The sequence below is a fragment of the Giraffa tippelskirchi genome, chromosome 13 (assembly GCF_054371585.1).
Source record: "Giraffa tippelskirchi isolate mGirTip1 chromosome 13, T2T-mGirTip1v1.2.pri, whole genome shotgun sequence".
Classification (NCBI taxonomy): Eukaryota; Metazoa; Chordata; class Mammalia; order Artiodactyla; family Giraffidae; genus Giraffa; species Giraffa tippelskirchi.
Window position 1 is genome coordinate 31,305,828 of NC_137287.1, and position 14,184 is coordinate 31,320,011.

General features: G+C 53.5%; 1 protein-coding gene and 1 non-coding gene across 2 annotated transcripts in view; both read left to right on the forward strand.

Annotated features, from left to right (window-relative positions):
• Positions 1-14,184, forward strand: part of APOLTP (apolipoprotein lipid transfer particle homolog) — a 168,901-nt gene that overhangs the window by 114,436 nt on the left and 40,281 nt on the right. Inside the window, exons 42-47 of the mRNA XM_081560372.1 lie at positions 988-993; positions 4,934-4,947; positions 6,994-7,201; positions 10,204-10,370; positions 11,762-11,874; positions 12,927-13,008. Coding sequence (XP_081416498.1) covers positions 988-993; positions 4,934-4,947; positions 6,994-7,201; positions 10,204-10,370; positions 11,762-11,874; positions 12,927-13,008 — 590 coding nt within the window. The remainder of the gene's footprint in view (positions 1-987; positions 994-4,933; positions 4,948-6,993; positions 7,202-10,203; positions 10,371-11,761; positions 11,875-12,926; positions 13,009-14,184) is intronic.
• On the forward strand, positions 3,915-3,988 carry TRNAR-GCG (transfer RNA arginine (anticodon GCG)). Its single transcript has one exon. It is a non-coding gene; the product is annotated as a tRNA-Arg (tRNA).

Here is a 14,184-nt window from a genome sequence, read left to right on the forward strand (position 1 = left end):
CAGCATCCCTGAGCATAGGGCTGGGCACTGGCAGACGTTCTGTCAGTGTTAATCAGGCCAACACAGGATTGGTCCATAAGAGAGCAGAGCATCATGGAATGGAGCAGGCCTACCCACTAGGACTTTCTGTGATGACGGAAATGTTCTTTGCTATCCAGGACAGTAACCACTAGCCACAGGGAGCTACTGAGGGCTTAAGATGATTTTACTCATGCTACAGAGAAACTGAATTCTTACTTGGACTTCATTTTAATTTAGATGGAACCAGCCCCATGTGTTTAGTGACTGTCCTAGTGGACAGCATAGAGGTGAAGCACAGACTGAAGACAGATCAGGTTCAAACCTTAGCTCTTCTGCTTATTAGCTATGTGGGGCAATGACTTTGCCTTGTTGAGCCTCAGTGTTCCCATCTGTAAAATGGGGACTAGTAACTACCAATCTCAGAATCATTGGAATAGGGTGAAAAGAGAATATTCTGATGAAGCACTCAGCACAAGACTGTGTGTGTACTGAGTGTTCTCTGATGGACAACTGTTGTGTGTTGTGGTTGAAGCTGCGGTTTTGTTGTTACTGTAATGGGGGAGGGGTAGGGGGAAGAGGGTTGAAGATGGAGAATCAGGCCACTCATTGGTGTGGGACCACCCTCTGACCCCTCTCTCTGTGGTCCAGCAGGGCCTGGGCCTCCCAGCAGGGACACAGCTCAGCGACTCCCTGCAGGCCTTGGGTGGGGAAGCAGAAGCATCAGAGGTCCTTGCAGCGGCCAGCCAGACTGTTTCCTTGACCTTGGTGGTGACCCTGCTTCCATCTGAGGCTACACTCCGAGCGAAACTGAGGCCCACACTGCCTGTACAGCACGCCCTTCCCCCGGAGACCTTGCTGACCGTCCAGTGTGGGTGGGAGGCCGGGTACCGGCTACGCCTAGAGCTGCACACGGGGGCCTGCAAGCTTCAGGGCAGTGGTGAGCTGCAGCTGGACCACCAGCTGCAGTGGCGGGTGGTGGCCGAGAGCTCCTGCGAGGCCCTGCAGGTACGTATGCTAGGGGTGAGCAGGAGGGGTGAGCACCAGGATCTCCGGGGGGAACCCTCCTTTTTAACCACTGCCAAAATGAGAGAGATAGGGTGAACCCTGGAGGAATGGAGAACCTCCTCTAGGCCCTGGACATACAGCTGTAAACACGGCAGAGATGAGTGCCTCCCTGGGGCAGACAGGCAACTCTCAGGATAAATCACCGAACTGTGGAGTGTATTACACAGGGGTGAGGGCTAACAAGAGAGAGAAAGTGGGAAAGGGGGTCATGAAAAACAGGGCAGATACTGCAATTTTGTATGTCAGGTCAAGGTTGGTCCCCCAAACAGGATGACATTTAAGCACAGATCTGAAGGAGAGGAGAGAGTAGGATTGTGGGTACCTGGGGAGAAGGTTTTCTCTTTTTTAAAAAAATATTTATTTCTATTTAATTATTTGGTTGCACACCGGGTCTTAGTTGAGGCATGTGGGATCGTTAGTTGTGGCATGCGAACTCTTATTTGCGGGATGTGGGATCTAGTTCCCTGACCAGGGATCATACCTAGGACCCTCGCATTTAGGGTGTGAAGTCTTACTAACTGGACCACCAGAGAAGTCCCAAGGGGACAGGGTTTTCTGGGTATGGCCAGTGCAAAGGCCCTGAGGCAGAGCTGGAGAGGGAAGGGCATTCTCTAGGACCGGGATCAGCAAACCGTCTCTATAAAAGTCCAGATAGCAAATATCTTAGACTTTGCAGGCCATTCAGCTGCTGTTGTAACTACTCAGTGGTACTATTGTAGTGCAATGTGCCATAGACAGTCTGCGGTGAATGGGCAAGACTGTGTTCCAATAAAGCTTTATTTACAACAGGCAGTGGGCTGGATGTGGCTGGTGGGCTGTCGTTTGCTGACTTCTGTTTTATAAAAAGCCCAGGGGGTGGGAGCACCCTCGGATTCAGGGTCCATCACGGAGGTGGAGAGATAGGATTGGATAGAATTCAGATGTGGGTGTGAGAAAAAAGGGAGCCAGATGGCGACTGTGTGAGCAGAGGACTGGGGCTGCTGCTGTTCCTGGTGGTAGGAAGGACGTGGGTGGAGGAGGGTTGGGGAGGGGGTGTTGGTGACTCACAGGCCCGTTTTGGAGTTGTTAAATCTGACAGGGCTCTTAAACACCCAAGTGGAGATGGCGGGGGCAATCAGGAGGTCAGCTGTGGTCTGAACTGGAGGTCTCCACCTCTAGGTGGTCCCATTTAAAGCCACAGACTGAGGGCTTCCCTGGCGGTCCAGTGGTTAAGACTTTGCCTTCCAATGCAGAGGGTGCAGGTTCAATCCCTGGTCAGGGAGTGAAGATCCCACATGCCTCAGGACCCAAAAACCAAAACATAAAACAGAAGCAATATTGTAACAAATTCAATAAAGATTTTTTAAATGGTCCACATCAAAAAGAAAAAACTCGAAAAATCACAGACTGGCTGAGATGGCTGTGGGGTGGATGGAGACCAAGCACTCAGGTTGCAAAGATGGGGAAGATGAGAAGGAAACAACCAAGGGTACCAAGAAGAACAAGCCAGGAGGAGGAGGAACCCCAAGGGAGAAGAGGGTCTCGAGGCTGGGGAGGAGAGGGTTAATAGGGTCAAACACTGTGTCAGGCAGGTAGAGTTGGGCAGCTGACCTGGGCACTGGAAGGCCACCTGTGAGGCCAGGAAGCCCAGACTCTGAATGGTGGTTCTGCCCCCTGTCCCTGGTGGCCTTGAGCACATCCCTGTTCCTCTCTGGGCTTCAGAGTCATCATCGTGGATGGGGTGCAGTGACCTCCTCCACTGTGACGGTTAGACGGACCTGCCCTGTGCTTGGCGATGCGCTGGTGGGTGGAGCCTAGGGAGATGCCCATGGGGGCCGGCCTTGCAGCCTGCTTCCTGGACAGGCTGCCATCTCCTCTCAGGAGCAGGTGTCTGGGTTCTGTGCGCCTGGGGAGGTGGAGGGGCTGGGGGAGGAGAAGAGGGGAAGTACACATTTCATAGCTGCCAGTGTTGGAAGGCTCTTAACCAGTTGGTTTCATGGGATGAGGTTCTCTTGGGCATAAAGATGTGATCTTTGTGGTTTGGGGGGTCGGGAAGGGGGCCGGAGGAAGCTCGTTGGACAGTGCAGGGCTACTGAGGTGGGGCCCTCTGGCACTCCTGAAATCTGACCCAAGTCACAAACTCTCTCCTGTAGAGACTCATGTGGGCACATCCTCACCCCATTTTGTTTTCAGTTCAAGGGAGATCATGGGACCCCTGATGCCCACTTGAGACCCCACCCTAGTTAAGAAGCCCTACTTCCATCTCTTTCAACCCTTCCAGGCCCTGGGGGTCCCAGGCCGAGTTGACGGCTCCGGCTACATTGTAGTGAACTCCACGGCTGTGGACGCTCAGGTGCTGGCCACCGTGGATGCCAGCACACTACGGGGGCTGCTTGTCCTCGGTACTACCAAGGTGAGGGTGCGGACAGGTGGGGTGCAGACCAGGATGGCCTGGGATGCCAGGGCCATGTGCTCCTGATGAGAGAAGCATTTGGATACCAGCTGAGCTCCAGAGAGGACCCTGGCAGATGAGAGCTTCAGGGTCCATGAGTAGAGGAATGAGACTTCTGAGAAGTCCCTCAGCTGCCCCTTCCCCATCTTAGCTCCCAAGGAACCATCACTCATCAGACTCTTTTAATGTCATGTTCATGAAGCACACAGCCTTCTCCCTTTTGCATCTGCCTCCTTTTGTTCAGCATGATGTTTGTGGGATTCACATGGTCTGTATCCTTTTTCACTACTGTATAGTATTCCATGGTGTGCTGGTATCACAATTCATCTATTCATCTTATCCATTAGCATTTGGGCAGTGTCTAGTTTTTTATTGTATACTTAACTAATTAATGGGCTTCTCTGGTGGCTCAGATGGTAAAGCGTCTGCCTGCGATGCAGGAGACCCAGGTTCGATCCCTGGGTCGGGAAGATCCCCTGGAGAAGGAAATGGCAACCCACTCCGGTACTCTTGCTTGCCAAATTCCATGGAAGGAGGAGCCTGGTAGGCTACAGCCCATGGGGTTGCAAAGAGTTGGACACGACTGAGCAACTTCCCTTTATTTCTTTCTTTAATTAATTAAATTAGGTACATTTTTGTTTTATTTTAAAAATATTTTCATTGTGGTATAATACACATGACAAAATTTACCATCTTAACCACTTTCAAGTGCACAGTTCAGTGGCATCAAATACATTCATGTGGTTGTACAGCCGTCACCACCATCCATGTCCAGAACTCTCTTCATCTTGCAAAACTGAAACTACCCACAATACAACTCCTCATTTCCCGCACCGCCCCCCAGCTCTATTCAATTTCCTTCCTTTTTAAGGCTGAATAATATTGCATTGTATGAATGGCCCATGTTTTGTTAGTCCATTTATCCATCAGTGGACACTTGGGTTGCTTCCACTCTTTGGCTATTGTGAAGAGTGCTGCTATGAACATGGGTGTGCAAATATCTCTTGGTGATCTCTCACGTGAGTCTTAGTTTTTCTTGCTCTGTTATAGACCCAGCAGGAGGTGAACTTGCTGCTTACACACAACCTGCCTCAGCCCAACCCCTTGGCCCTTCCAGCCCAGATCCTGCTGTACCTGACCAACGAGAGGCTCGGGCCCAGCTACAGACACACCCTGCGGGTCGGAGTGGATGACAAAGAGGTGGGGGACTCTGCCGGGGTGAGGGGGGCTTGGTGGGGCTGGGAGCCGTGGGGACAGCCCAGCCTGAGTGCCCTGGTCCCACGTCTTCCACCCTGACAGGTGTCCGAGGAGCTGACCTTCACTCGGTGGCCAGAGCATGTCGCCCTGGACTGCAGACTCCAGCACAACATGCCCGCACTGCGGACGCTGTGGGTGGAGGACAGGATGGCCCTTCAGGTCAGCCTTGGCGAGTGGCAGTGATAATGGAAATCATTCATTCAACAAACCTTTTTGGAAGTAGCTCTGAGACAAGGGGATGGTAGAACAAGCTTCAGACCTCCCTCTGAGCCTCAGTCTTTTTCATCTGGAAACTGGTGGCTCAGCTGGTAAAGAATCCGCCTGCAATGCAGGAGACCTTGGTTCGATCCCTGGGTTGGGAAGATCCCCTGGAGAAAGGAACCACTACCCACACCAGTATTCTTGCCTGGAGAATCCCATGGACAGAGGAGCCTGGGGGGCTACAGTGCATGGGGTCGCAAAGAGTCAGACACAACTGAGCGACTTTCCCTTCTCTTTTCACTTTCAGTATTCACTTCCTTCACCCAGCCGTGCCCCCAGGATTGTTATACATTCTCCTCCTCTAGAGCCCCCTCTTCCACTCCCAGCAGACCAAAGCTTGTCCTCAGGCCTCTTTTTCCTTGTTGTCCACACACATTCACTTCATGGTCTTATCCAGTCTCTTATATCAATGCCATATCTGCACTGCCATGTCCCCCATCTCCCCCTCCTCTGAACCCCAGATCTGTAGGCCCACCTGCCCACTGTATCTCCACTCAGATGCCTGGCAGGCAACTCCGACTTTAGCTGTTCCAAAACCAGACAGGCCAGCCCCCCAGACCGGTCCCTCCCTGTTTCTCTCCATCTTGGCAAACAATGCCTAGTCCATCCTCCCCACCGTGTAGTCAAACCCTTGAAATCAGCCTTGATTGACAAAACCCTCATCCAGGAACCCCCTAAAGCATCACCTCGTTAGAGCAAAAGCCTCTCCTATCACCCAGGAAATTCCAAGGGATCTGTGAGCTCCGTGTCATATTCTGCTGTCACCCCCATCACTCAGTCTACAAAGCTGTATGGGCTCTGTGCCAGGCTCTGAACTGGGGTCAAAGACCAACTGTTAGCAGGAGCTGGGACCAGAGACCTCTGTAGCTGCATCTTTACCGTGCCATGCCCTTCCTAGCCTCTCCCCAGCTTTCTCTTTTCCATCGACTTCCTATCATCTGACACGTGATGCCTTCGGTGTTGTCCCGGTCTGTCTCCCACGGCTGGTGTTTAGGTTCCACGAAGTAATATAAAAGTTGAGACATTTCTGTCTGTCTCACGTGTGGCAGCCTCCTAAGGTTTAACAGGGCCCAGCGAGTGGTAGGTGTTTCAGTCAGCATGGTTGAGCGATGGAGTGACACCTCCCGCTTTATAGAGCGGGTGACTTCAAGCAGGAATCTGCCTCGCCGCCTGCTGCCACACACTGTGTTCTGCCCGCGATGGCTAATGGCCTGTTGTGGCTTCAGTGATTAACTCACGGGCGCATGGTCTTGCAAACTCAAAGACTTTGGGGCCCCATGGAGAACGCCAGTGTATCAGGTGAGCCGTAAGGGGACCTAGAGAGCTTATGCCCTGTCTAAAGTCTTTCAAGTTGTATATTTTTAACTTTTTGGAAAAAAAAAGTTTTTTTAAAAAAATGTATTAACTTTTATTGTGGTGAAATACATCTTTACCATTTGAACTGTTTTATTTTGTTTAAAGATATTTTTACATGGACCATTTTTAAAAGTCTTTATTGGATTTCTTCCAATATTGCTTTTGTCTTATGTTTTGGTTTTTTTTGGCCATGGAGATCTTAGTTCCCCGGCCAGGGATCGAACCCTCACCCTTTGCATTGGAAGGCGAATTCTTAACTATTGGACTTTGAGGGAAGTCCCCTGAGCTATTTTAAACTGTACAATTTAGGTATTTAGTACACTGATAAATTTGTGTAGCTACTCTCTAATTCGGAGCATTTTCATCCCCCCAGGTGGGAACCCTGTTACCCATGAGCAATCACTCCTCAGCAGGCACCTCCCTGCCCTCTAGTGCCAAACAGCACGTGTGTAGTTTGCCAAGTGTAACCCAGTTGTTCCTCCATCCTGCTCTCTCGGGGCCCCGGTTCTTCCCACCCCAGGGTTTGGGGGCGCGGGTCCTAGCCGGACCAGGCTGGCTTTCTCTGCTCAGGGTGGTCTGGCGTCTCCTGGGTGTTGTTCCAGGTCTCTGCGGATGTTGACAGCAGTGGCGCTGGCTTTGAGAATTCAGGATGCGTCTCGGCAGGGTCCACGTCTCTGAACTACTCTGTGAGCTGCCATCACCGCGATGGGCGCCTGGAGGTCTCTGGTTGGAGCGAGCACAACAGCTGGGCCCTGCGGCAGGCGGGGTTCCCGGGAGAGGCCCTCCTGGGCGCCGAGCTGCAGATGCAGAGTAAGGTGGCCGGACCCTGCCCGGGTCGGGAGTCAGCCCCCCTACACAGACACCTGCCTGCCAGCCTCAGGCCCAGAGTGACCCTGAGTTCCAGGACTAACCAGGATGCCCTTGGCCTTGGAACCTGACTCTTAAAGGAGTGTGTATTCACTTCCCAGGACTGCCAAGGCAGCGTACCATAAGCCGAGTGGCTTAAAACAACAGAAATTTATTCTTCCAACTTCTAAAGGCTGGAAGTCAGAAATCAGGTGTGGTCAGGGCCATGCTCCCTCCAGAGTCTTTAGGATTCAACCCTTACTTGCCTCTGCCAGCTCTCGGTAGCCCCAGGCATTCTTGCACTTGGGTCTGCATAACCCTGGTCTCTGCCCTCAAGTCTCTGCCTCTTTTCTTCTTTCTGTAAGGATGCTAGCCATTGGATTAGGGCCCATCCCAACCCAGCACCTCACGTTGGCTTGCTTTGTGGTTTAGTCGTTAAGTTGTGTCTGACTCTTGCGACTCCATGGACTGTATCCCGCCAGGCTTCTCTGTCCATGGGATTCTCCAGGCAAGATGACTAGAATGGGTTGCCACTTTCTTCTCCAGGGGATCTTCCTGACCCAGGGACTGAACCCGGGTCTCCTGCATTGCAGGTAGATTCTTTACCAACTAAGCCACCGATCCTATTTCCAAATAAGGGCGCATCCACAGGTCCTGGGAGTTAGGACTTTAAGCATAAGTTTTTGTTTTTTTGTTTTTTGTTTTTTTAAGCATAAGTTTTAAGGGGAAATAGTTTAACCCATATTGGAGGAGGAAGGGAAGGTAACAGTAATAAAAGTCAGTGTTTTTGTTATTGTTTTTTTTTTTTTTTTAATGAGGACTTTTATTTTTATTTATTTATTTGGCTGCGCTGGGTCTTAACTGTGGCATGTGGGATCTTTAGTTGCAGCATGCGAGCTCTTAGTTACAGCATGTGGGATCTAGTTCCCTGACCAGGGATTGAACCCAGGCTCCCCGCATTGGGACTGTGGAGTCTTAGCCTCTGGGCCACCAGGGAAGTCCGAAGAGCCTGCGTTGATTGAGTGATTACTGCATATATAACACTGAGGCAAGCTCTCAGGAACTCAGTGAGTCTGCTCGACAACCCCGTTCACACCAAGGGAAGCTTGAAGCCCCTAGTGGGGCCTCTGAGTCCTCAGGACCCAGACCCTCTGACCTCTCTCCTGACCCCTGCTCATTCCACTCCTTGATATTCTTCCAACACATGAGGCTTACTCCTGCCTCAGGACCTTTGCACAGGCTATTTCGTCTGCCTGGTACGCTCTTCCTCACATGACTCCTTGTGGGAGAAACAAAGAGACAGTCCCTCACCACCTACTTCTCAAATATCATCTCCTCTTGAGGCCTTGCCTCTCTCCCTATTTATTTGCACCCCCACCTCCCTCCGGCTCTCCCCACCGCTCTCCCAGACTTTGTCATTCTAACAAGCTGTGTAACTCACTTCTCAAATATTCTTATTTCTCACTTCCCACCTTCCATCCACCCCACACTTCACTCTTTGTCTGTTTGCCGAGTGGCAGATAGTAAGTGCTCAGTTAATCATCTGTTGAATGAACGGGTATGAGGGAGTGGTGAGTAACACCATCTCCATTCTGCAGAGGAGGAACAGAAGCTCAGAGAGGTTGAGTCACTCATCCCATGCCACACAGCTGGCTCATGATGAATCCAGGCAGCATGACTCCAGAGCCACCCTCTGACCCCCACCCCCACCCCGTGTAGATGGCAGAGATCAGGATCCCTGGGTGGCTCCAAGTCTCCTGGATGGTCCTCTTCTGGCCTCCAGTTCTTCCATCCTTGGTTCTCAGCCTCTTGCAGGGTGAGCAGGCACCTGAATCAGACAGGGGACTGTCTTAGTGTGAGCTGACCTCACAGACTGCTCTGAGGAAGGGTTTGTCAGGGATGTGGTGGGTCAGTGATGGGACAGTTGTCCCAGGAATGATTCCACATGGCCCCAGTTCCCGGGGCCAGGAGGCCTGTGTGCTAGCCTTCAGTCACGGCGACCTCTCACCTCCCCCACTGCTGTGCCAGTCTCTCAGGGGGCATGTTCTGCCTGGTGTCAACATTCTTGGTGTCCCCACAATCAGGAACCTCCCCGGGCTCAAGGGACTGAGTCCCCTTGGACGTGTGTTCCCTCCCCACTCACACCCCACACCTAGTAGGTGCACGTGGTTGAACACTGCATAATGAAGGAAGGAGGCAGACCCTTCACGAGACCTACTGTGTGCCCAGCGGATGTGTTATCTTAGTTAACCTTGGTGATGTCTCTTGAGGTGGGTAGCCTATGCCCACTCTGTAGCTGAGGAAATTGAGGCTCAGAGTTGCCAGCTTTTCCTTGTCTCTCAAGGAGGGCCTCCCAGGTGATGGGACTGAGTGAGATCCCAGAATCTCTTTTCATGGAGGGGTTTCTTCTGTCTCCTGAGCTGAGTTGTGGCCTAGCTCGGAGGCAGAGGACTGGAAGAGATGCCCGCACATGCTGGGGGAGGGTGCAGACCATTCTCCCTGGGCCAGGCAAGCTGCAGGTCAATATCATTTGATATTGATTTGATATTGTATTAACTCTGGAGAAAAGCATCATTGGTTATTCACTCCCTCAGGTTCTGGGCACTTGTGATGTGTCTGAGGTGGTAGTAAGTGCTGGGGTCGCAGCAGGGAAGGAAATAGACTAAAGGTCCTGCTCTCATGGAGCTGACCTTCTGACGAGGGAGGAAGCAGGACGGGCTGGGAGGTACTTTAGAGGGGCAATCAGCAGAGGCTGCTCGGAGGAGGTGTCATAGCAGCAGTGACTGCAATGAGAGGAGCTGGCCAGGCCACGATTGGGGGGAGCCTCATGACAGATGCTGTCACAGGGACTCAGAAGTGAGAGGCTCACCCAGGTCAGTCTCAGTGGTATCCACAGCGTGCGAACCTAAACTGGAAAGGGAAATGAACCCCAGTTCCCAGCAGCCTTTGCCATTCTCTGTCTCTAGAGACCCAGACACAGGCCCATGTGGTCCTCCAAGGTGGGGACGGTGGGATCAGCATGGACGCGGCAGCCCTGGTGGCCCGGCCAGTGAATGGCCCCCTGGAGCTGGTGGTGAATGTCAGCCACACGGCACCTCTTCTCTGGAGGCTGGGGGTGCCCTTTGCCAGCCAGGTGAGGCATGGGTGGCCAGCCCGGGCAGGGGCAAACTCCCCTGCTAATTCTGTCAACTCCCATCCTATTCCCAGGGGCAGAGGACCACTGTGTGCACAGTTGATGGGAATAGTCTTGCCTTGTGTCTGTCCAGCACTTTACAGTTTGCAAAGGCTTCATTAATAATGATAATAATTATAACCAGCGGCCTCTGTGCTCCCCGCCGTGGGGCTGGTGTGGACAGGCCCCTGCACCTGTGTTCCAGCTCCTGGTCCTGTGTCCTTTCCACCCTTCCACCTTTTAATCAGAATCAAAGCCCAACTTACACTTTTAATCAGAATCAAAACCCAGCTTGCATTTGTACAGCGCCTACTGCATGCTTGGCACTGTTCTGAGGGTCCTATATGGACTGACTCATCTCCTAACACCCCAGTAAGAGGCAGAGCAGCACAATTGTTATACATGCCATCTCTGGAGCCCAGTCCCAGCTCTGTCATTTGCTGGCTGTCTGTCCTTGAGCAGATTCCTTAGCCTCTGTGTGCCCTCAGTCGCCTCATCTGTGAAATGGGGATAATACTTGTACTGTTAATGTGAGGGTTGTGAGGATGGAGTAAGTCAATACTAGTAATGCCCCTGGGATGGTGTGTGGCTGGAGCGGATGCTTCAGAAGCCTTTGCTGCTCTGGTGGTGCTGATGATGCCTCTGTAGTCATCAGCATCCTTGGGTCACAGGTCGGTCTCTCGGTGACCTGCCCAAGATCATGTAGCAAGTAGGCATCAAAATAGGGACTCAGACTTGGTACCGGGTCCTTCCCTGAGATGCACCCCCACACCCTCTAAGACAGAAAATGTGCTGTGTCCCCATGCAGCGGGACAGTGTCACTTGGTGTGAACTCAACTTGCTTAGTGGGGCCCTCCCAGTCCCTCACGAGCCACGGAGCACGAACATCCAAGTCTCTTTTCCAACTTTCTGTTTTGGGCTATCCGGCAATCCCCCTGCCTCTCACTCCCCTCTGCTGTGGGAGGAGGGGCAGTTCCCAGAGTTCAGGGGCCCAGGATGTCATTCTTCCTGCAGCGGGTCTGTGTCACCATGACCCACAGCTGAGCAGCACTTCATCTGAATCCCCTTTCCCTGCCCTCAGCCTGGGTGGTGGGGAGGTCTGTAGGATGCTGGCTCTTTGCCAATGTCTGGGGTACAGGTGGACATAGGGGACCCATGACTGGCAACCTGGGCTGCAGCGAGGGAGCCAGCCCAGGCCTGCCCAGGGGTCCTCACCATCCAAGGGTTGGCAGATGGGGCCAAGTCTGATGGGCATCTGCCCTGCCAGGCTGGTGGGCAGACAGGGATGTGAGGGTTGTCCGGCCCTCCCCTCCCAGCCTACCCTCCGCCACCCCGTCCTGTTCCCTCTTCAGCTCATGTTCCGGGAGCTCTGGGAAAAGGAAGAGGTGCATTCTTCCCTGCAGCTGACATGTGATTCTCAAACCAGCCTGGTCCTCAATGTCCATGGCCACAACCAAGCACTCAGGTGAGGGCTTTGCCACACTCTGGGGGCCCCGAGGGGAGAGGAATGGGTGAGGGAGAGGCCTCAGCTGAGCATCTGACCCGCAGCACTGCTTCAAACCCTCCCCACAGCCCCACTGCACAGAGGTGGCAAGGGAGGCTCAGAGAGGCCAAGTGGCTTGCCCGAGGTCACACAGCTGATAAAACATCTTTGACCTCTGGGGCTCAGGACACGAATGAGGAGTTCTTATTCTCCCAAGCTAAATGCATCCCGGGCCTTGAATAGTAATAACTAGTATGGCTCTTCAGTCTGGGAACCTTCTGGGGTGCCTGGTTCTGGGGTCAGGGGTCTTAACACTCAGATGAAGTCAGGTGGGTCACCAGGCTCCAGGTGATGGAGGGCGATGAGGAAGCCACTGTTAACGATATATACCAGCGGTTCTCACCCGGGGGCTTTGGGCGATGTCTGGGGAAATGTCTGGTTGTTACAGCCTGGCAGGGGGGTCTTCCAGCTCCTCGCGGGGCGGGCCACAGCTACTGCCAGACCTCCTATAATGCACACAACGATGAGTGATGTGGTCCACGGTGTCAGCCGTGCTGAGGTTGGCGCACCTGGTGGAGAGGCGTCCCCGGACAGGGTAGCCCCTGAGACAGGCAGCAGTGGGGAGCTGTGAGTGCCTGGCCTGAGGAGGCGAGGGGGAGGGGTGCTCTGTGCCCAGGGCTGCAGGAGGGGCCCGGGTTTAAAGCTCACTGTCCAAAGCGAGGGAGCCCATGGCTGGGCCCACAGAAGACCTGCCACTGAGTGCCTCCCAGCCCCGGTGCTGGAGGGGAAACGGAGGCACTTGCCCACTGTACCAGGACCAGGTGGAGGCCAAGCTGGAATGCAAACGCTGGTTGCTGCAGCCCTGACCATTACACCCCACGCCATCAGGCCTCCGGGCATGTTAATAGCACTTTCACTGGGTTGCTGCCTTGTTTCTGGGTCTCCAGCCCTCTGCTGGGGTGGTTGGCTTGGTCCCAACCCGGCCTGCACCGGGTGCCCTCACACCAGGCCTCTTACACCTTCTTTGCTTCCAGCAAAGAGCTGCGGCTCTCCTGCCGGCATCGCCTCCCCATCCTCCTCGGCCGCTGCCCCAGCAGAGCCTCCGCCTCAGCCAAGGTAACCGTGTCCCGGCCACCCCTGAGCCCCTAACTGGTTCCAGATGCCCTGCCCGAGGCGGGTGGGGGCCGCCCAGGCCGACCCCGCCGCTGCGGAGTGTTAACACATCACATGTGTCCCCCAGCCTGCAGCAGGCCCCGCTGGGCCGCCCTCGGAAACCCCTGGCTCCAGGTTTCCCAAACAGGCCCGGGTTTACATTCCTGGGCCGGCCCTGCGCGCCCCAGCGGGGCCCACGAGGCCCCCAGGAGCTGGGGGAGTCTTGCCCACCCTGTGCCTGGCGCCGCCTCCCCTCAGCCTGGCATTCTCCCAGGTGCTGGATCAGATGACGCGGGCTTTGAGCTGAGCCAGCCTCACCTCCCAGGTGCCCCGTCTGCCTTTCCCACGGCCTCTGCATGGCCTCCTGCCCTGTGTCCATAAGTCCTGTGTTCACCTGGAACCCCGGGATATTGCTCACTCAGGCATCTGCTCTGTGTGTAGCGTCTGGGGGTGCTGGGGGTGGACAGGAGGGCCAGTGAGAACCGCGATTCCCCTTCCCTTGGTGCTGGCATTGTTTCTGTATGCTCCTCCTCCCCGAAGCAGGAGATCCTGGAAGGTGTGCCCAGTACCTGGCCTAGGGTCCAGCACATAGTAGGTGCTTAGTGAGAGACAGTGAGGGAATGAATGAATGAATGACAAGATGAGTGAATGAGTGAGTACACACACCAGCTGGTCGCTTCCTTATCCTACCAGCCACCCAGCTTTGTAAAAAGCACCCCCCCCACCGGCCTTGGCCCAGGCTGACTTTGTTTATAGAGCGCCTACTGTGTGCCAGTCTGTGTACCAGCCTGTCACACACAATCTCAGAGCTCTGCAGACTTCACTCACCATTATGCAGGGAACCTCTTAGTTTTCCCCCAATCTTTGTTTTGAATAATTTCCAACCTGTAGAAAAGGTACTATGGGGCAGTGATCATTTACCAATTGGTTTTTTCCCCATTTTACTGAGATGTAATTGACATACAGCCCTGTTAGTGCATACAGCACATTAATCTGACTTACATGTACTGTGAAATGACTGTAATGAGTTAGTTAAATCTGTTATCTCAGAGAGATACAGAAAAAGAAAAGGGAAAAAAAATCTTGTGATGACAACTGTTAGGATCTCTTCGCTCTCTTTTTTAAAATTAATTTTATTGG